This window comes from Triturus cristatus, chromosome 6 (genome assembly GCF_964204655.1).
Source record: "Triturus cristatus chromosome 6, aTriCri1.1, whole genome shotgun sequence".
In the NCBI taxonomy this organism is placed as follows: Eukaryota; Metazoa; Chordata; class Amphibia; order Caudata; family Salamandridae; genus Triturus; species Triturus cristatus.
In genome coordinates this window covers 1230389137-1230411251 of record NC_140589.1, presented here as the reverse complement: position 1 = coordinate 1230411251, position 22115 = coordinate 1230389137, and the positions used below count along the sequence as shown (strand labels likewise).

The 22115-nt window shown below is 45.2% G+C and overlaps 1 protein-coding gene across 2 annotated transcripts in view; it reads left to right on the top strand.

Annotated features, from left to right (window-relative positions):
• The window catches only part of SYNJ2 (synaptojanin 2), a 583647-nt gene that overhangs the window by 540512 nt on the left and 21020 nt on the right, over positions 1–22115 (top strand). For both annotated transcript variants that reach the window (XM_085612162.1, XM_085612163.1), the window contains 2 exons: positions 2105–2217; positions 5012–5120. In XM_085612162.1, coding sequence (XP_085468288.1) covers positions 2105–2217; positions 5012–5120 — 222 coding nt within the window. The remainder of the gene's footprint in view (positions 1–2104; positions 2218–5011; positions 5121–22115) is intronic.

The window sequence follows — 22115 nt, the reverse complement described above, 5'->3', positions numbered from 1 at the left end:
TTTGTACCCATCACCTATCCACAGCTGAATGTAAACACCGCTATCTCACTTCATTCCAGGGCAGTTACAATTGAAAATGCAAGGACGACAGCGGTCGCTCCTGCCTCCTCCTTGCCTCTGAGTGTTACGTAGCTGCAATATTCAAAGTATTTTCATGTGTGCAATTTTGAGTAATAAATAATTGGTGTTTATTAATGATTTTATAGTGAATATAGCCGTAACTGATGAATTCATGATGTTGCACTTCATTAATAATGTAGTTGAATGATGCTTCTTTTTTGTGAGGACATCAATTTGATTCAAATGTAGTTTCTAGTGTTTTGTTCATTCGGCTCCTGTTCATTCGGCTCCTGCTCATCCCCCTCCCACTCAGTGTCTCCCCTGCAGGTCTTCTCTCCTCACAGTTTCTGCAGAGCACATGATGTTGCGGATTATTTCCCTTAGAGCGCATGTATAGTGAATGAACCTTTACATCGTGTTCCTGATGTAACTTTTTAAAGGACACTTCCACTGGAAGTTCCAATGCTGACTTGCTAGCACATCAGTGTATTAGTCTTTGTTTGGGAAAGTTTCATATTTTATTTTGCATCTCCGGATTGCTTTTGCCATGGAAGGTAATGGAAGATTCTTGATTATTCTTAGAAATGTGTTCTAAACCTTTACAATGTCACTCTGGTTTGCCCAGTATTTATCACTAGTCATGTTCTGGTGAATCTGCAGTTTTGGTCTTTGTTTATGTATAAAGTGTGTATAAAACCCCTGATTTTCTGTTGAAGAGAGAGACTTATTTTTTCCTCTCTAACCTCTGTCCATTTGAATAGACTTTTATAATTTCCCTCATGAAACCCTGTCCGATTATTGAGAGATTTATTTTCCGTATTAGAAATTCTGTTGGCGTTTATTAGAAACCTGATTGAATGATATCTGATTTCTGACTTTGTATTTGAGCCTTCATAGCATGTAATGCATTATTCTGTACTGTCTATGCTTAATTTTCTGTAAAAAAGCCTTTATTTTTATCAATTTAGAACTCACTTCTTGTGTGATCCTAGTCACTTTTTTTATGTTTTCTGCTAAATTATTGAGCCTAATGTAGATGGTGGTATCTTTAATCAATAGATCAAGGGTGCTGGAGCTGAATCACCAGAGGAAAGTTTTGAGCTGGTCAAAATATTGGGGTTCAGTAAATTACTGAGGTTCAGGCTCTCAAACATGCATGCACTTCACTATTGTGAACATGATGACCTCCGTGTTGTGGGATTGAGACGCAAGTCTGCAATGTGCATTGTGCTTATTCCAGACCTACACCCAGCACAATGTGAATCTTAGCCTTGATCTGGACCTTTCTTAAAGACATGAATACGCTTCTTAAACATTTTACCAAAATGTGGGTTGTGACAGAAAAATAACGTACTCGGCCTAGTGTCATAATTTCCACTAGTCCATGTTATATTGGATACTAACAGTACTTTTCCACCAGCTCTATTTTTCATGCTCACTGCATATAATCTAAGTGTGCAAGTGCATCAATAAGGTTGTGAGAGACTGCACATGTTCTGCAATCTGAATATGTTTTTTTTTAACATTACTGCAAAACTACACCATGCACAGACAGACTGGTGTGCGTCCCAATTGGAGAAGACACCAACAGGGCCAATCAGAAGTTGTTTACCCTGTACATTGGGCTCACAGCTATGGTCAGTGTGACAGAGCTTCAAGCAGATGGAGGAAATGTGGGCAAGTTAGTATGACTCAACTTACAGGAGCTGTTTTTTTAATGCGATGTCCAACATGAGGGAAATGGAAAACTAGTTTGTTGTCCTTTTAGTCCCAGACAGAAAATTGTGTGGCTTTTTTTTGATGTGTTATTCAAACACTGGGTGTGTCAGGCAAGCTAAAAAATAATAATTTCTTACTACCTTAATTATTGAATTCATATTATTTCATGTTATACTATATGGGTTTTAGCCACACATTGTAATGTCATAGTTGGTATTGCTTTATTGTGGGATTGCTCGTCACTCTTTGTTTTCTCTTGAAGAACATTTTGAGCTTTACCTAAAAACAATGTTATGAAAAAAGCTCAATTGTGTTTGATCTACAGATAACCTACCAGTCAAAAAATCCCCATCTGATGTTACAATCCCTTTGGAACAGTCCCCTCAGCTTCCAATGCCGCATCCGGTAACACTCCTCCCCGGAGCACCACAGCAGCCAGTAAGTTCTTCTTACAGTTCTTGAAAAGGGTTTGTGTTTAAGTTGTTTTCTAACCACTACCTTTTATGTCTATGCATTAATAAACTTTGGAAAGATATCTCAAGCTATGGGGGCACAAAATGCACTACAAACCGAACTAGTGGTACAACTTTAGTCTTATAGCCCATCGAAGGCGAGGATCTTTAACAATGGAGTGAGCCTTTCATGTCAGGTGTAGCCCGCTATGGCAGTCTATAAGGCTATTATAATATTCCACCCAATGAGGGTCGCATGTCCTAATTTAAAAAACGAAAGCCTATCGAAGCCTGTAGTAGTTGAAATCACTCCGCGGCTCTGAAATGTTTGTTTCACAGCTTTTGTTGCAATTGTTCAACAGATAACAGCCACTTGCCGGGCCACAGCTGTTAGCCGTTAAACATTCACAGCTATAAAAGGAGGTTGAAGTCAGCCCCTGGTTCTCCCTGGGCATGGCTTAACTACATTGCCTTGTTAAGTCACGCCAAGGAGACCCAGGATATGAGGAGCATAACACCCTCCCTCATTCCGAGGCTCCAGTGACACTGAGCTACAGGAGATAGGGGAGCAAAGCTCCTTTGTGCCCTGCTAGACAGGCTCTTTTGCTTTCCCCTGCCTAATCCTTCAATTTTAGAGAGACACAGGGCTGTGGATTAGGAAACTGTCATGTTGAGAGCAGCAGGCCTATACCAGTTATATAGGCCACTGCTGCTCCATTGTCTTCACTGAAGCTCTCAACAATCCTATGTTCTAATCAACAGTAAATCCTTAGCCATATTTTACCCCAAATGAATGCTTACTTATGGTTTCATTTTAAACATGTTTGTTATATATTTGATCAGTGTGTATTTCTTTTAGTCTTTTCCCAACTTTATCTGTTATGTTGAAGTGGACACTGCCCAGATGCTGGGAGTGTGGCTGCTCCTGCTGATATATTCTTGTCTTCCTCAGTCAGAACCTAGGAGAGGGTTGGAGATTCTAGAAGCGTCCAAATGGTCTGTATAGGTTAGCACTGCAATAAAGTGTTGTAGGAAAAATTTCTTGACCTTTGTCTCTGAACTGTAGTTATTTCACGAGGGTTGTATGTAATCTCATAGAAAAACGATTTAATGGAATACCATCACTGAGAAAGCATTTCATCTAAACGGGTTCACAGAGATTTTCAGGAGAAATTGCATTAACAATTTCATAGAAACCAATACTAGAATGTCTTTTTTTTCTTCCGAAATTGGCTTCTGTATATTTATTTTGTAATGTGCAAATGAAATGGTTGCAGGTATTACTTTCCGAAAAAAAATTTAAGGCATATATTGTAATCCTTTGTCAGGTAACAATATTTCGGATTTATATCTTTTACATTGTCAAACAATTACTCTGGAAGCTTTTAGAAAACTTGCTGAACCCTCACCACCCCTAAACACCATCCAATCTGCCTCCCAACGCATAAACTACACCCATTCCTGACCCCTAAATCTTCCGATTTCTGAACTCTAAAAGCTCTTTCTACTCCTAAACTCCAGCCATCCCTAAACTCCACCCATCAATGAACCCTTAAAGCCCTATCTACTCCTAAACTCTTCCCTTAATCTCAAACCTCTTCACTACACCTAAACTTCATCCATTTCTGAACCCTAAAACACCCTTTCTACACCTAAGCCTATCCATACGTGATTCCTTAAAAACTTGCACCACCCATAAACTCATTCATCCCTGAACTCTAAAAACAACCCGCCCCACTCCTGAAAACCGCCCATTCATGACCCATAAAGTCCCTCCCCACCCCATTTATGAATCCTAAAAACCCTTTTCTACATATAAGTTCCACTCATAACCTGAATTAATAAAACCCCACACCACCCTAAACGCCACGTATTCCCGAACACTAAAACCGCTTCAGCACCCCATAGCTCTACCCATCACTGATATATAAAAAACACTTACCAGTCCTAAACTCCACCCATCCATAAAAACTCAATACCTCTACACGCCACCCATCACTGAACTCTAAAAATCCCTCATCACCCTAAACCCCACCCATGCCTGATCCCCCTAAAAAAAAACCTTACCACCCATAAACATCACCTATCCCTGAACTTAAAAATCAACCTCACTACCCCTAATCTTCACCCACGTTTGTGATTTTGGATGTTTCTCTGAAATTATTTTTACTTTTAATTATTTCCTTTAATTTTAGATTGTGTTTCCTTAAAATTGGATTTCCATGACTTGGTTTCCTCTTATGTGGTTTTTCAGTTTTTGTTTTCCCATGAATTTACATAAATCAATTTACATGAATGTCATGAACGTAAGTAGAATATTGTATCATTAATGAGGGCAGTTGATCAACTTTTTATTGACAATTGGATCTTTACTTTGGGAAAATATGACCTTTTCTTTAACCCCTCGACTCCTCCCAAGCTGTCGGCCTTCAAGTCAAATTAGACTTGCAAGCGACAGATGTCTGTCACTGATAACTATCTATGATTTATTTTAGTTTTAGACACTTTACTGTCCTGAGCTTTTTAAACAATAAAAACATCAATAAATATCAGTTTTTTTCATGTGCCTTATGACTGTTGTATCTTCTAGCTCTCTTGTTTCTTTTGCATATATACACTTTCTACTGCAGATGAGCCACGCTAAATACTATGTCATTTTGTAAATGCAAACACATGTGACTAGTACTCCATGTTGCTATTGGATGTGTTGTGAAATCTTTACAGGCTACAATGGAATCATTGCTCTACTTGTGAGTAACATTTTCTTTTCTTCTCAATAGCCAAAAGCAAGGTCTGGGATTAGTAAACCGTATAATGTAGTGCAAATCAAAACGAAGACTGCCCAGGAAGCGGAAGAAACTATACGATGGCTTATGGAGGCAAAAAGTGGTGAGTTTTCTGTTAATAGTAGATCATTAAAGGGCAGATTACATTTTTTCCACCTTTGCTGACACTGGATGAAACTCACTTCTGTCTCTCGGCCTTTGGGAGTATGTGTCTTTTTGAAAGAACGAATAATCGCGCGTCCTGGCGGCACCCGTACTGGCAAAAGTGTGTCTGGGTTGGAATTATCACCGGCGTTCCGCCCTGAAGAGTCGTGGGATTATCTCTCCCTGACGAAACACGTGTCGGTTGGTTGCGCTTCTCTAAGGAATAAAGAACATCTATTTCCATTGAAGAATTTTGTATATTTTGCTGTCTCAACTGTAGAATTTACTGGCTTTTAACTTTTATGTGTGCACAGGTTTATATTGCATTATTTTGTTTTTGGGCTTTCCCTACACACATTAAGGGGTTAAAAGGGTTTCCCCTTCCGGTATAGCACCATGTTTACCCGTACACTCTATACGCACACTTGCCGAGTGCCATCACTTCCTATATACCAATACCCTTTTCACGAATTTGAAAAGTATGATAGCTGTTGAAATAATTACTGTCTTTGTTGAGGATAAATGCTAGTTTGCTTTATTCAGCTTCTTTACATAACTAGGATTATTAAGGAACTCATAATGCTTCCACGATTTACAGCATGAGCTGGAGGAGGAGTCAAAGACAAAATATATTCTACGATCTATGATTGTATGGTCTGACATAAAGATGGGCCCAGTTCCTTACTGGATACCCTGTAACTAACTGAGATAAAGAAAGTCATCTGTTGAGCATTATGCACATAAGAAAGAGAGGATGGTAAATTTGCTAGTAACGGTGTTTGCCATTAAGAGTCACGGTGAAGGTATATTATTAGATTCAAGCCTGCACAACTTTTATGGAGTCAGCCCCAATTGAGAATATACATGCTAGAGTCACATAAAAGAGGTATCCATGATTGGACCATAAAGTGTTACTAGATTATGTAATAGACCTTTATTTCGTTATATTTATTTTTTGTTAAACATGAATCTTACAAAAACTGACTCTGCACAGCAGTCTCTCATTGAGACAGCCAATCAGAAACAAAAGCGTTTACGGTCAATCAAAAAAAGGTGATGGTCGGATGCTTGCAACAAGACTAAACACTGGCATTCGCTCAGGGCAGCATACCAACCTCTAGGAAATTTGTACATAAATAAAATAAGTGCCAGGGCTCTTGTGAGGAGGCAGCTTGCACCAGCACATTTCTCCTGTTAGCGCTGCCTAAAGCAGAACCAACTGCTAGCCATGAGAGTAGGGAGAGGCTGTGGCGTAATGGCCGGTGCTGCAGACCCCAGAGCTGTGGAACCAGGTTTCAGCCTCGGCATTGGCTCAACATCTTGTGATTCTGTGATAATTACCTAATCTCCCTTCAGTGAATGTGTCCTTAACTGGTGCTCATGAAAAGCGCTGGTGTTGATGAGTAAGTGCCAGTGATGAGCACCAGAAACCACCGGCTCAAATTAAGCACTGATTCCAACCCATCATTCTTTAGCACACAATATCACCTCAGAATAGACCCTGCCATATGGCGATAAGTTCTGGTTGTCCTCCAATAGGAACAATCCAACCCGAACTGCCAAGCCAGGTCCCGTATGAACCAGAACACAAGCAGCCTAAATTCTTTTTAGCCCTGACTGAATCTCTTCCGCCTAGCATTTGGGGCTGTACTGTTCCTACTGGATCAGGGTCAAGACTGATTTGCATATAGCTGGGTCCAAACTGAGGTGGCATGATATGCAAAATAATAATGGGCCTGGATGCAGACCTGGGTAATTACCAGTGACTGAGATTAATTCAAGAATTCCACCATGATGTTTTGTGTACTACTGTACTTCTAGGTGCATAATGACTCTTCTGCCTTTTAGGTCTGCAGTACGTGAAAGGGCTTTTAGATTAGGGCTTTTGCTATGTGTGGTTACCATAGATGGCTTTTTCTAAATATCCATACAGATGCTTCACAGCTTGAAAGTTTCAGCGTTACATTCTGTCTTGGACCAATTCTGGCTAAACTGGCTAAAAATCTTAAAAAACAGGAAAGCTCATATCTCACAGGTTTCAGCCCCAGCCTGTTGACCTCCTGGTACCCTGGAAAAACAACAGGGTTATACCCAATTGACCCTAAATATACCTGGGTATGGGACGTAATATTATACAGAAAAACAATGGTATACAGGAATTGATACACAATTTATTTTTGAAAAGAGCACATATTAATTACCCTTTCTCTAGTTAATCAATCTCACAGAAAATATATCAAAGCATTTTTAGCCATCTACATGAATCGTGACGTCTAATCAGGCGAGAAATAACAAAACATCTATACAAAAATATATACTAAATTCCAAAGAGGAAACATAACACCCAACACCTTGTAACATACGTTAACCCCACAAGTACATTTCACTAGTGTCCTCCCACTTATTCAGGGGGGACCACTCGGAGGTAGTCAAGACAGTAAACTGGAAATCTATCCATCCATGTAGACCCTCTCAGAATACTGTCGCGTTGTGTGCAATCAAAAGTTCATATTTGCGGCTCCTCCTTCAAGAAAATGTGTCTACGCACATGCGTTTCGGCCTTAATCTTTGCTTGGCCTCCTCAGGACAGGGTTAATACACGATTGTGCCCACACTACAAAAAAATATATATATTTACAATAATTACAATAAAAACCGCATAAATGGTATTGCCAAGACACTACATGCCTCCCAGCTCGGGAGGCATGTAGTGTCTTGGCAATACCATTTATGCGGTTTTTGAAGGAGGAGCCGCAAATATGAACTTTTGATTGCACACAACGCGACAGTATTCTGAGAGGGTCTACATTGATGGATAGATTTCCAGTTTACTGTCTTGACTACCTCCGAGTGGTCCGCCCTGAATAAGTGGGAGGACACTAGTGAAATGTACTTGTGGGGTTAACGTATGTTACAAGGTGTTGGGTGTTATGTTTCCTCTTTGGAATTTAGTATACATTTTTGTATAGATGTTTTGTTATTTCTCGCCTGATTAGACGTCACGATTCATGTAGATGGCTAAAAATGCTTTGATATATTTTCTGTGAGATTGATTAACTAGAGAAAGGGTAATTAATATGTGCTCTTTTCAAAAATAAATTGTGTATCAATTCCTGTATACCATTGTTTTTCTGTATAATACTCCTGGTACCCTGGGTGCACTTCTTTCACCAGACATGTCCTAGCACCATGAGTCTCCACTGTGCAACATTTATCACCTTGTTTCTCTATACATACAGCAGAAAGTGTTTACCCCGCATTTTACTGGGCATGATGGCTGCTTTAAATAGAAGCCTATCATTATGATTATCATATACTTCCTTGCGTATACCATATGGCCTTCCTAGCCTAGCTTGAGACTATAACATTGGTTAGCACTAATTTACTTAATTCTTCATTAGAATATGTTCAAAGGTAAGCCTAGAGATAACCTATCCAACATCCACTACAGGGACTGAACAAGGTTTAAGGTAAGTAGAGCGTTGAAATCCTAGTATCTGTTTTAAAATTCTACTCTCCTTAATCACAAAAATATCCATCCCCTGCTAGCCTCGTTTTCTCTTCATAATGTGCCGCACCCACTGCCTGTGCTTTACCACTGAACAGACTTCCCATTCCAAATTGAAGATTAACCCCAATGCATTATGTGCTGCTTTTGCCAAAGTGTTAACTATCCCTTCCATCTGCCTCTGCCTGGCTGGTCTGACCTTAAATGGTCCAACACAACTGTTTCTCCATGCTTTCTCAAGCCCATAAAGGACAGTGAAAAGGCCTTGTTTTTTTATTTCCTCCTCCCGTTGATGAGGAAGTGAATATTGAAAACATGACTGATTGTTCCCATTCCCTTTATGAAACCAACTTGAAAGCAAAAGAGGATACTAAATTTGATGGCTCAGTAATGTAACAGTGGATCAAATTTCAATATTTTTCTCTTGCAAAATATGCCTACTTTTCATGAAAAGTACACCTATTATAGCAACTTGCTTGGGTGCTCTCTTGCCTGAAAGTTGAATGTGAGGGCATACCTCACTTACAAAAGTTGTGGAAGATACCAGCAGTTGAGTGATTTGAGAAGAAAAAGTCTCTCTGTCACGCTAGATATCAATTTTACAGTTTCACCACCAATCCGCAAGACGTGTTGCTTGAACCAGTCCCCTTGGATGGAATTTTGCAAAACAGCACGTCTGCAAAATGGGGAAAAAAGTTGAGAAGTTCTTGTTCAGCGTGCAATACAAATATTTAAAAATTTCACCTGCGTAACAAACATTTTGCCCATGCCGCAAATCTTATGAATGGAAACATATCCCTACGGCTTGAAGTACAAGTTCAGGAAGGATATTTTTGAATTGTGGAATCCCTTTTTAAAGCTCAGAACTATCACTGCAAACATCCAAGAAGGTGGAATAACTGCAGTGTTAGCAACTGCATTACAGGCATCTGCTAAATAACAAAAAAGACCACTGAGTTGGCTGTCTACAAATCAGTGGCAGTAAGGTTTGCTTGCATGGCTTCCCTACTCTTTAAAAACCTCACAACTTTATACCTCTTTAAATGGTTTAAAATGGTAAGATGAGAATTATCCAGTATTAGGGTATCTTTCATAGATTCTCATGCCTGAATCATTCCCCGTTGTCGGGATGAGAGTCCCCGGTACATAAGTAAAGTAATGTCCCACTAGTCATAGAGAGAGGCCCAAGGCCTCACATTAGTAACATATCTAGGTCCTTTTGTAATAAGGACAAAACTCTTAGAGAGCAGCCAATCAGCTATCACCACCCTCTGGAACCTTCCTGGAAGGAGCTCTAGTCCCTCAGATTTTCTACTGCACGTCGTGCTAAGGGAGCCTCCACTGAGCTCTGCTCAGGTTTTCCTTGTTTCTTGGATTCAAGTGATTTCTCTTCAGAATTATATTTGTCTGAGTGAAGTCTCATCTGTCTTCATGTCAGACACTCCTAAGAAAGGCCTTTTTAGGCCCTGTGGTACTTGCAAAAAGAAGAGGTTCCATGTCAACGACCAGCATAAGGACTGCCTCTACTGTCTTTATCCGGACCATTCACCTAAAGCCTGCAAGGTATGTCGTACCTTTTCTACAAAGTCACTTTAAGACTGTGAGGGAAGGCTTTTAACTTGGCTTAAGGACAAAGAAGACCCCTTGTCCTCTGAGGAGAGTGAGAGCTCATCAAAATCCTCTAAAACTCTCCAAAAAAGGCCCAGAGATGTCTCTCCAGGTCCTTCTTCATAGCACCCTCAAAAGAAGACTCAGAAAAAGTCTTCAGAGGCGTCAAAACATAAGGATTTACCAACCAGGGAGTCTCCTTCCCTTCAAGGTTCACAGAAACCAACTTCTAGCCCTCTGAATCCTCCGCCGAGGGTGATACACACTTTTAAAAAGTCTTCTTCAGCCCTGTCAACTACCATCTCGTCGACGATGGCCTCGACGACAACAAGATCTCCTTGTACAGCTATAGGAGTGACCTCATCGACGACTACAGTTTCTACAATCTCAGCCTCGTCGGCATCCATCTCGTCGACGACGTCATCATTACATACCCCTTTGTCGTCGATGATCAAGATCAAAAAATCGTCGTCGAAGATAGCGTCGACGACTCGCTTGATGACCAGCAGTGGTTTGTCATCGATGATACGCGCGTCGACGAAGAGTGTACCGTCGATGAATCTACCATTGTCGACGACGGCGACCTTGTTGTCGACGAGAGCCTCATCGACGCCAGAACCAATTGTGTCCATTGATGATTCTTCGTCGACAACGAATATACCGACGACGGCCTAGTCGACGACACCTAAATCAAAGGTGGAAAGTACATATTTTCAAAAGAAATTTGCAAGGTAAAGGCTGACACCTTCCCTTACATCACCCAGCAGGGTCCAACCATTACCTCCATCTCATCTTTTCAACAAGGATGAGGATTCGGACGAGGACAGCATGTTCAGGGCTGCAAGAAGTCCCTCTCAACTTAATATCACATACCAGGAGGATTCTGACTATGACTAACAAGATATGGATGAACAGGCATATTATCAGGACGAACGCCATAATCAACAGCCACAGATGGTTTGTCTTCCTTCATCCCTGGTCTCTGACCTCCAATTTATGATTTCGGACTACAAAAAGAGGTTCCCTACCTCTGCTCAGTCTCCTGCTCCAATTCTCTCTCCGCCTCCGAAAGTGCAGGTTCCACCACCGCCTCTTACCATTGAAGTACCTGTGCCACCTCACCCCTCTACAGATGATGAGGAGGAGGAACAACAAGAAGAAGGGGAAATTCAGGATACTCGGTCACATCATGACGAGTGGGACGACTACGTTATCCCTCTTCCAGCATCACCGTTGCCTCCTCAAGCGGACTCGCCTCCTGAAGATATTGGAGGCTTCCATAATCTCCTGGAAAGAGCAGCACAGCATTTCCAACTTCCTATGCCTTCTCACCAACAGGACTGTTTCCTTTACGACTTCAAGGAACCTTTCAAGAAATCGGTAAGATCTATGCCTAATATGGGATCAAGGCATCAAAATAATGCAAAATCAGTCTACGGTTCCCCCAGTCTTGCCAAGACTGGACAAAAAATATGGAGCTCCAGACAACGCTCCAGCCTGCCTTATAGGCCATCCCAAGCCTGATTCAGTAATTACTCAGGCGGCTCAGCGAAGGTCAAAAAACCCTTCTGCCCCACTTTCAGCTCCTCTGGATAAAGGGGGCAGACGCCTACACAATATTGGAAAGCGTTTTTCTTCCATGTCAGCGTTAACGGTGCGAGCGTATAATTCTTTAGCGTTATTGGGGCGCTACAACAGGCAGATGTGGTCAGACATTGCACCCTACTTAGAGACCCTGCCACAAGAGTCTAAAGAGGAGGCACAGAAAATATTATTAGAGGGCGAAAGATCAGCTTCAGAAATTATCGATTGTGCGATGGACATCGCATCTACTGGTTTCCACCAACTGGCTGGGGCGGCGGTCCTACGACGCCAGGGTTGGATTAAGGCAACAACATTCCGGCCTGAAATCCAGACCAAAGTTCTGGACATGCCCTATGATGGTCAACTCCTCTTTGGCACTCATACTGATGAAGCCCTTCAAGGAATCAAGAAGGATACAGACACAGCCAGAGATTTGGGTACCCTTCAATATGAAAGCGAGGCTCAAGGAGTAGAGGGCAATATTCCAACAGAGGAGGCTACCAGCAATATACGTCTTCCTACTCCTCCTCCAACCAACAATATAGGCCACAATTTCAACAGAGGCAACAGACACAGACTTGGTATAACAAGTCTTCCTTTCGCGGATAGGCCGGACGACAGAAGGATTCCGCCCGACGCCAATGACTTCTCTCTACTGCCAATCTCCATTTCCTCTCCGCCTTCCAAAGTAGGAGGAAAAATATCCCACTTTCCACAGAATTGGAAACAAATAACAACAGACTGTTGGGTTCTTCAACTGGTACAATTTGGACACTTGCTGGAGTTTGTACAAACTCCTCCACAAACACCTCCTCAGTCTATGGTTCACAAGCATTTACACCTTTTACTCCTGGAAATATCATCAATGATCCAGAAAGGAGCTATAGAACGGGTTCCTATTCGTCAAAGAGGAAAAGATTTTTACTCCCGATTCTTCTTGGTACGCAAAAAGGAGACAAAATGGAGACCAATACTAGATTTGAGAAGTCTAAACAAATTCTTAAAGAAACAATCGTTTCGCATGGTCACCATTCAAGAAGTCCTGCAACTTCTCAATGCGAACGACTACCTAAAGTCCCGTCGGACTTTCGCCTTAATGAACCTATCGTCTTAAGGACCTTCTTTCCGAATCCTCAGACAGCAGCAGAAAGAGCTCTACATTCATTAGATCTGAAACGCTGCCTAAATTCTACCTTGACAGGACAAAAGTATTCCGCAAGTCCAACCAACTCTTTGTGGCCTACAGTTTACCTATGAAAGGTTTTCCACTTACTAAACAAAGTATTTCTAGATGGATCTCTGGTGCTATTGTCTTCTGTCACCAGCAAGCTGGCCAACCCTTGCAATCGGGAATTCGTGCCCATTCCACTAGGGCAGTTTCTACTTCTATGGCACTATTTGCAGGTGTGCCTATCACAGACATCTGCAGAACGGCAACATGGTAGGCGCCGCATACATTTACTAAGCATTACTGCTTGGATACGGAACTAATGAAGGATGTTGCAGGTGGACAGGCGGTGTTACGTCATCTATTTCGATAGAGGTGAGCCTTCCTTCCTTCCCACCAACCTTTCTATTCTTTTTACACACACATTTCTCCGTTATTTCTATGATATTTACCATAATTGCAATTTATTGCTTTCCATTTTCACATGGATATGTCGATTATCTGGTGAAGTTATGCATTCTGTACAAACCGAAATGTGCTTATCATTGCTTTCTAGTCTGATTCAGGCATGTGAATCTATGAAAGATACCCTAATACTGGATAAGCAATGAGTTACTTAACTGTAACTGCAGTTATCCAGTATTGATGTCTTTCCCTTGGGTGATTGCCGCACAAGGACACGACACAGAATATTCTCAGAAAACTGTGATCTGAGGCAATACTCCCTTAAAGGTGGAGGTAAATTAATATTACCCCTTAGACACTGGACCGGACTGCAGCTGGTGCCATTATCCTAAAACTACCATATCAAATTAAGTATGGTTTTCTTTTTATATTTCACCTAATTTTTAGCAGAGTGACAACGTTGGAGGTCCTGATGAATGCTGCGAATTTATAATCAATTGGCAGAAACATGTCGACCATTGACAAATAGGACATTATTTCAGTCCTTTATCACTTACTTTTAATCTTAGCCCATGGGGACAATTATTAAACTGTTTTGTGTCACCCAGGAGCTATTTTTAATGCACCTTTTTTGTTTTGTATTTTGCACTCTGCCCCTCACTCTCATTGCCTAAATTGGTAACCTTTCAAAACACCTCACGCTCCTCTCATTCTTTTTCTCAGAGTTGTAGCCCACACTGTATACCTTGCGGTTGCAGTGTGTAAGAGGGGAGCCAATGATGAAGCATGTCACCTTTGGGTGAGTGAGGGTTCTCGTCTTTAGAAATAAAGACTTTTTCCTTCTACGTCTTCCTGCTGATTGTTACCTTGGTCTATAGACACATTAGTGGCCAATTCTGGTTACTAGCATCCCATTACTTTTTGTGAGAAATAGCTTTCATAGATTCACATGCAACCCACCCGCCTCCCCTGGAAGGGCTCACCTAGTACTCTCAGTGACACCTCTATATAGCACTGTACTTATGAAAATATGAGGGACTAGAGCTCCTTCCAGAAAGGTTCCAGAGGTTGGTGATAGCTGATTGGTTGCTTTCTAAGAGTTTGGTCCTTATTACAAAAGGACCTAGATATGTTACTAATGTGAGGCCTTAGGCCTATCTCTCTCTCTATGTCTAGTGGGACATTACTTTACTTATGTACCGGGGACTCCCATCCAGACGACGGGGAATGATTCAGGCATGTGAATCTATGAAAGATACCAATACTGGATAACTGCAGTTACAAGTAAGTAACGCATTTCTTCACACCTATCCCTATCTGAAATTCACACACGCCCTACAGAGACGCATACAGCGGGGCAATGCCCTTCCTGACCATTCCCCGTTGGAGGATAGGCTCCTGGTAGACCCCGTTCCTGAAAAGGTGACCAACAATATACCGTAAACTCATGCACAATATGCCAGACCCCCTGATGGCCCTCCGTGCTGCCTGTCTCGACAACCTAAGCAATATAGATGAAGAGCAATGGATAGAGACACTGGATAGCCCCAGAGAAATTGCAATCCGCACATGATTTAGGTTGGTACAGCTCAAGGTACTGCACTGCTCCTACTTCCCTCGCACACTCCTATACAAATGGGGGAGAGCACAAACAGCGCTCTGCACGATGGGGCTGCAAGCTGTAGGGCTCCTTTTTGCATATCGTATGGGAATGCCCGAAGGTCACCCAGTTTTGGCAGAGAGTCACGACAATAATGGCAAAAGTGTCGAGAACAGCGTCCCAATGGATGCCAAATGGCTCCTTATAATTATCAGGGGTGAGACAGATAGATCCAGATATGTCGGTCTCTGGTTGGCGGCAGGTATCGCAAAACAAAATATCTCCAGGTGCCGGGGCATGCCCCAACCCCCCGTAAGTGACTGAGTGGGAGAGAGATCTAGATTGGTGCTAGCGAGCGGAGGAGACTGTGTATAAAAGTAGGGGGTATGCCAAGAAAATGGGAGAAGATATGGGCACCATTGCGCAAGCACAGGAAGACATAGTGGGATCTGGGACTTGCACCATAGATTGATCAAATCTGTAAGGTATGATAAACCCTTTGTGTTCATTCACTTCCTGCTTCTAATGATGACTGTTGTCGTAGTATTGCTCTTTTTATGCCTTCGAATACGGAATAGTCCTCTCCTCTCTGACGAGGTATTAATGTCTCAAATCGACCCAGTGATGTGCATGCATATTTTCTTAAGAATTACTGTCCCTTGAGCCTGTTAAATAAAAAGCCTTAAGAAAAAAAAAAAGAATTCACACCTAGATCTCAAAAATATACCAGACAAGCGGGTTATCCCATGATAACAGCAGAGTCAAGGACACTTTACAACAAGCGCTAATACTTTTCTGCAGCCTTTTATCTGGATTATGTTCTGCTGTTGGAATCACAGGTCGTGTTGGTTCTTAATTGTGCTGAGCTCTGTTAGTAGTTCCAAGAACTTAGTCCTTGACTTGGACATCAGTTAGGGTCACTGGAGGTAGAAGCTTGGTACGCCAGACACTGCCATTGCAGCCACTGTCTCAGAGATCAAACAAGCAGCGCAATAAGCTGAGAGGAAACCGGGTTTTCTCAAAAAAAAAATGGGATCCAGGCTCGTTTAACTCCCTTAAGTTACTTGCTATGTTAAAAAATAAGATCTTGTTTTCTCTTAGTTGCTGATTAAATAAATAATAATACAATCACAGTACACAAGGCTTTTCCTGTGGAAGGGTAAGTCAAACAAATAATACTTCAACGATTCAATAAATAAGGTAGATCATAAATATTCAAGGCATAAATATAAGTGCATTACATAAAAGGCAATTAAATATTATGAGGCACCTGTATGCTTTACAGAACACAATGGACGCTGTCCCGGCGCGCTACTTTCGTGAGGTGGAGAGTTTGCAGCGCCGACTGTTCTGGGAGGGCAGGCCGCGTATCGCCCTGGCGAAGCTGACGCTCCCGTGGTACGACGGGGGGGTCGCCCTCCCTGATATCAAGCGATATTACTGGGCCTCCCAGTTGGCTGCGATCAATCACGGCCTTTACGGGCCAGCTCTCAACCCTGCCTTTGAGATGGATAAAATGTTATTGCCGGGTGGTGACTATAATCGGGCGCTTTATTCGAGCTCGCTCGACGCACGTCTGACGGGCCCCACGCGGGTCATGGTACGAGTGTGGCACGCGGCTAACGTGGCGATGGGGTGGAGGGATCGCTTGACCCGGGCGACGCCACTGTACGCATCCGAGAGGTTGGGCTCTTTGTGGACCTCGAAGGGCTTTGAGCAGTGGGACATGATAGGCGTCAGCAGGGTGGGCGATCTCTGGACGAGGGGGGGATTCAAAACGTTTGACGTGCTGCAGACGGAATTCCAGCTGCAGGACAGGGAATATTTTCGATATCTGCAGGTCCGTCATGCGTTGTGCTCCGTATTTCCGGACGTCGCATCCATCCCGGAGTACTCCCCTTTAGAGGATAGAGTGCTAGATGGGCATGTCCCGGACGGCACGATTTCATTAATTTACAAGAAGCTCATTAATGACCGTTCGGGACTGCTGACTGGCCTTCGCGAGGCGTGGGGGGCTGATGGATTGGAGCTGGATGACTAGGACTGGGTGTCTGCGGTGGCCTCCCCGAAAGAGGTGGCCATACCGGCCCGCCTTCGCTTCGTCCAGCTCAAGATACTCCATAGGGTCTATGTTACGGGACCGAGGCTGATGCGTATGGGCTATGCTGTGGACGGGTTGTGCAAGCGTGGGTGTGGTTCTTTGGGGACTTTTCTCCATATTTTGTGGGAATGCCCGGAGGTGGAGCGATTCTGGCGTGGTGTGCATGAGGTTTTACAGGTAGTTACGCATGTGCAGCTGCTGCCTGAGGCGAGGAGATGTCTTTTGAACGTGTGGGAGCCAACCGACTATTCAGTGCCGCAGACGTGGTGGGCGACTCTGGGATATATGGTAGCCAAACGTGACATTGCGCAATTGTGGGGCTCCCAGAGGCCGCCGACCGTCTCGGCGTGGAAGGACAACATGGACTGGTGTATGTTTCGGGAAAAGGTCGTGTATGTTGCGAGAGGTAAGCCTGGGAAATGGATGAAAGTGTGGGGCCCCTGGAACGCCTACCGTGGGGGAATCTGTACCCCGCCGCTATTGCCTGATTCGTCACCGGCCCCGTCCCCTTAGCCTGTTTGTCTCCCCGGTGCTGGGCTGTGAGTCTACTTGGTCCCCGTCCTGACCTTTCCCCCCTTCGATATCCATACGTGTCAGTGGGGTCCCCCCCCTAGGGGAGCACATGCTGCTATTTCTGACTGTGGGTTGCCTTGTGGACTTGTTTTTTGTTGATTATTTCTATGAAAATGAAGCCGTTGTGTGGGGTCCGGATGGTGTGGCTACCAACGCCTCTTCAACTACTGTGAATTTCCTTCTGCCGCAGCGTGCGTTCTACTGTCTGTATTATATGCTCCTTCTGTGTGCTAGCGGCCGGCCTGGAGGTTGTAGGCCCATCTTTGTATATTTTTTGGATTCTGTAATAAACGGCTTCAAAAAAAAATATATATATTATGAGGCAATAAATACTGCGAGACAATAAATACTGTGCGACAATAAATACTGTGAAACAATAAATACTGTGAGGCAATAAATACTGTGCGGCCATAAATAGGATGAATACAATAAATACAGTGCTCTCAATAAATAATAAAAGCCAACAGTGACACTTGAAAATCAGTTCACATTCCTGAGGTACTATGGGATGATTTAGCCCAATCCCAGCTTGTAGAGTTTTGGATGACCTGAGGGGTGTACTACTTGGCTTGGACAAGGCTGAGGCCTAAACTGAGGTAGATCAAGGGGGAATCTAGAGATCTGGCTCTCCCACACTACACAACCCCTCTGTATTAGTCTCAGCTCACCCCTGGCACTATCAAGCTGGTTCCAGCACCTCTCTAGCCCCTTGGATGGTCTCTTAGGGCTTCACAGGGCCTTAGGCGCCCTCTATTCCACTTACTGCCCTTTTTTTATGGAGTTCCGACGCCGCTGGAGTCGTGTCGACGCCGTGAGGCGGTTCCGGTTCGATGTCGGCGGCCTCGGCTCAATGACAGTTCTTGTCGGCGCCGGGAAGCGGTTCCGGTTCGATGTCGGCGGCCTCGGTTCGATGTCGGCTCCGGTTCGATGACGTCGGGCGGTCTTGGCTTGATGTCGACTTCCGGCGGCTCCGGTTCGATGACGTCGGGCGGTCTTGGCTTGATGTCGACTTCCGGCGGCTCCGGAGTGCGATCTCCACTCCCGACCTCCGGTGCTCCTTTCCTCAGGTTCCGGCGACTCCGGAGTGCGATCTCCGCTCCCGACCTCCGGCACGATTCTCTTCAGGTTCCGGCGACTCCGGAGTGCGATCTCCACTCCCGACCTCCGGCACGCTTCACCTCGGTCTCCGGCGACTCCGGAGGGCGGACTTCACTCCCCCGTCGACGCCGCACACTCGACCACAGGTGACTTCCTCCTCGACCTCTGGTGTCTCCACGACCTCCGTCGGCGCCCTCTCTCGACCTCTGGCGGCTCCGGGTACGACGTCTGCTTTCCAGTCAGCGCCGCTTCTCCACCTCGGGCTCCAGGTCTCCAGGCTTCTCGACGTCGGACTTCAGGAAGTTACCAGTAACCAGGTCAGGAACTTGCTGTTCTTTACTTTTAAGGCCTGTTCCGGCTGTCCAGGTCCTTAAGATGGTTTTTCTTGCTTTCTCCCACACAGGGCTCCAGGCTGGGCTCAGTCAGCAGGGACTAGTATCAAGGGTGGGTTTCTGGACCCCACTCCAGGCACAAGTTTCCACCCCTGCTGCCTCACTCCTTCCTCCTTCAGTTCTGTGCTCCTCTCCCTTCACCAGTCAGGTGCCAACTGCTGCCTTCCAACTGCCAACTGCCAATCCTGAGCTGGCTTCCCAACATTCCAAACCTGCCTCACACTGTCACAGGGTTCTAGAATGTTCTGGAAGGTGCTAGTAGGTTCCAGTGATGTCACAGGTGACAATGGGTGGCCACCATTTTGTGCTCCAGGCCCTCAGACAGAAGTTCCAGGGGTAGATAAAATGGCTCCCTGAATCTGCATCAATACTAAAAAGTCTGGTGGTTCCCAAAAAGGAAAAATACTAACAGGTTTTGAGGCAAAAGTGGGACAAAATAAATAATGATGAGGAGGGACCACCCAAAGGGCTGACAGGTCTAACACGCGTCCCCCCCCCAGCTGAAAGTGGGGAGAGCTACCCAACCCCTTGGGAGTTCTCATCACTAAGGCGGAAATACCTTGAGAGACCGTCTGCATTGGCGTGGTCCACTCCAGGCCGATGTTCCACCTGAAAGTCCATTCCCTGTAGGGAGATAGACCACCTTAGCAGCTTGGGATTCTCCCCCTTCATCTGCATCAGCCAACGAAGGGGTCTGTGGTCGGTCTGAACCAGGAAGTGCGAGCCAAACAGGTATGGCCGCAACTTCTTCAGAGCCCATACCACTGCAAAGGCTTCACGCTATATTGCACTCCACTTCTGTTCCCTGGGAAGTAGTCTCCGGGATAGGAAGACCACGGGTTGATCCAGACCCTCTTCATTGAGTTGCGATAACACTGCCCCAATGCCATGTTCCGATGCATCCGTCTGGACAATGAACTCCTTGGAAAAATCTGGGACCCTTAAGACCGGGGCCTTGCACATGGCTTGCTTCAGCTTTACAAAGGCCTGCTGACAAGCCTCCGTCCAGACTACCCGTCGAGGTTGCTTCTTGGACGTAAGCTCCGTGAGGGGGGCCACAATGGTCCCGTATCCCTTCACGAAGCGGCGGTAATATCCCGTGAGGCCCAGAAATGCTCGGACCTCAGTCTGAGTCTTGGGGGGTTCCCAGGCCATGATAGCCTCGATCTTCGCCTGGAGGGGTTGCACCGCTCCCCTACCCACCAAGTGTCCAAGGTACACTACCGACCCCTGCCCGATCTGGCACTTGCTGGCCTTGATCGTTAATTCAGCTTGTCTCAGAGCCTGAAGAACAGCTTGCAGGTGTCGCAAGTGATCCTCCCAGCTGTTACTGAAGACGGCTATGTCATCCAGATAAGCAGCGGAGAAACTCTCCATTCCGGTGAGGATCTGGTTCACCAGACGCTGAAACGTGGCAGGGGCGTTCTTGAGCCCAAAGGGCATCACACAGAACTGGTAGTGACCCTTGGGTGTGGAGAAGGCTGACTTTTCCTTGGCTCCATCAGTCAGAGAGATCTGCCAGTACCCAGAAGTAAGGTCAAAGGTACTCAGATATTGGGCAGCTCCCAGCCGGTCAATCAATTCATCCGCCCTAGGGATCGGATGAGCATCAGTTTTGGTTACTGAATTCAGTCCCCGGTAGTCCACACAGAACCTCAGTTCCGGTTGGCCACCCGGTGGTGCGGCTTTTGGTACTAACACCACCGGACTGGACCAGGGGCTGCTGGAAGGTTCGATCACTCCTAGCTCCAGCATCTTAGTGACTTCACTGTGAATGCTGGCCTTCACCTTGTCTGACATCCGGTAGATCTTGGACTTCACAGGTGGGCTGTCTCCTGTGTCCACATCATGGACGCACAGGTGAGTCCTACCCAGAACAAGGGAGAACAACGAAGAGTACTGTCCCAGGACCTGGCGGCAGTCCTCCTGCTGTTCAGGAGTTAGAGATGGGGAGAGAATCACTCCCTCCACCGACCCATCCTTCTCTTGAGACGCAAATAAATCGGGGAGAGGCTCGCTTTCCACGTCCTCTGCTCCGTCAGTCACCATCATCAAAATGACTTCGGTCCTCTCGTGGTGGGGTTTGAGGCGGTTGGCGTGCAGCACCCGTAGGGGCTGGCGAGGGGTCTTAAGGTCCACCAAGTAGGTAGCCTTACCCTTCTTCTCCAATACCTCAAAGGGTCCTGACCAGCGATCCTGGAGGGTGCTAAGCTCTCCTGGTTCGATCACCCACACCTTCTGGCCAGGCTCCAATTCCACCGGGTGAGCGTTGTGGTCATACCACGCCTTCATTACTGCTTGGCTGGCCTCCAAGTTGTCAGAAGCTTGCTTCCACAACTTAGCCATTTGGCTCCGGAAGGCCAGCATGTAGCTCACCACGTCCTGGGGAAGCTTTCTGGGAGTTCTTTCCCATCTGTCTCTCACCAGGCTGAGAGGTCCACGCACAGGGTGCCCATACAAAAGCTCGAAGGGGCTGAAGCCCACTCCCTTCTGTGGCACTTCCCTGTAGGAAAACAATAGACAGGGTAGGAGGACGTCCCATTTCCTCCGCAGGCTTTCAGGCAGACTTCTGATCATGCCTTTCAAGGTTTTGTTGAACCTCTCCACCAGACCATTGGTCTGGGGGTGGTAAGGAGTGGTGAACCGGTATGTCACTCCACACTCCTTCCACATCGCCCGCATGTACGCTGACATGAAGTTGGTCCCCCTGTCGGACACAACTTCCTTGGGAAAACCCACTCGGGTAAAGATTCCCATCAGGGCCCTAGCCACAACAGGTGCAGTAATGGTCCTCAGAGGTATGGCCTCTGGGTACCGTGTGGCATGATCCACCAGAACCAGGATAAACCTGTGACCAGCTGTAGTAGGCGGATCCAACGGACCCACAATGTCGATGCCCACCCTTTCAAAGGGGGTG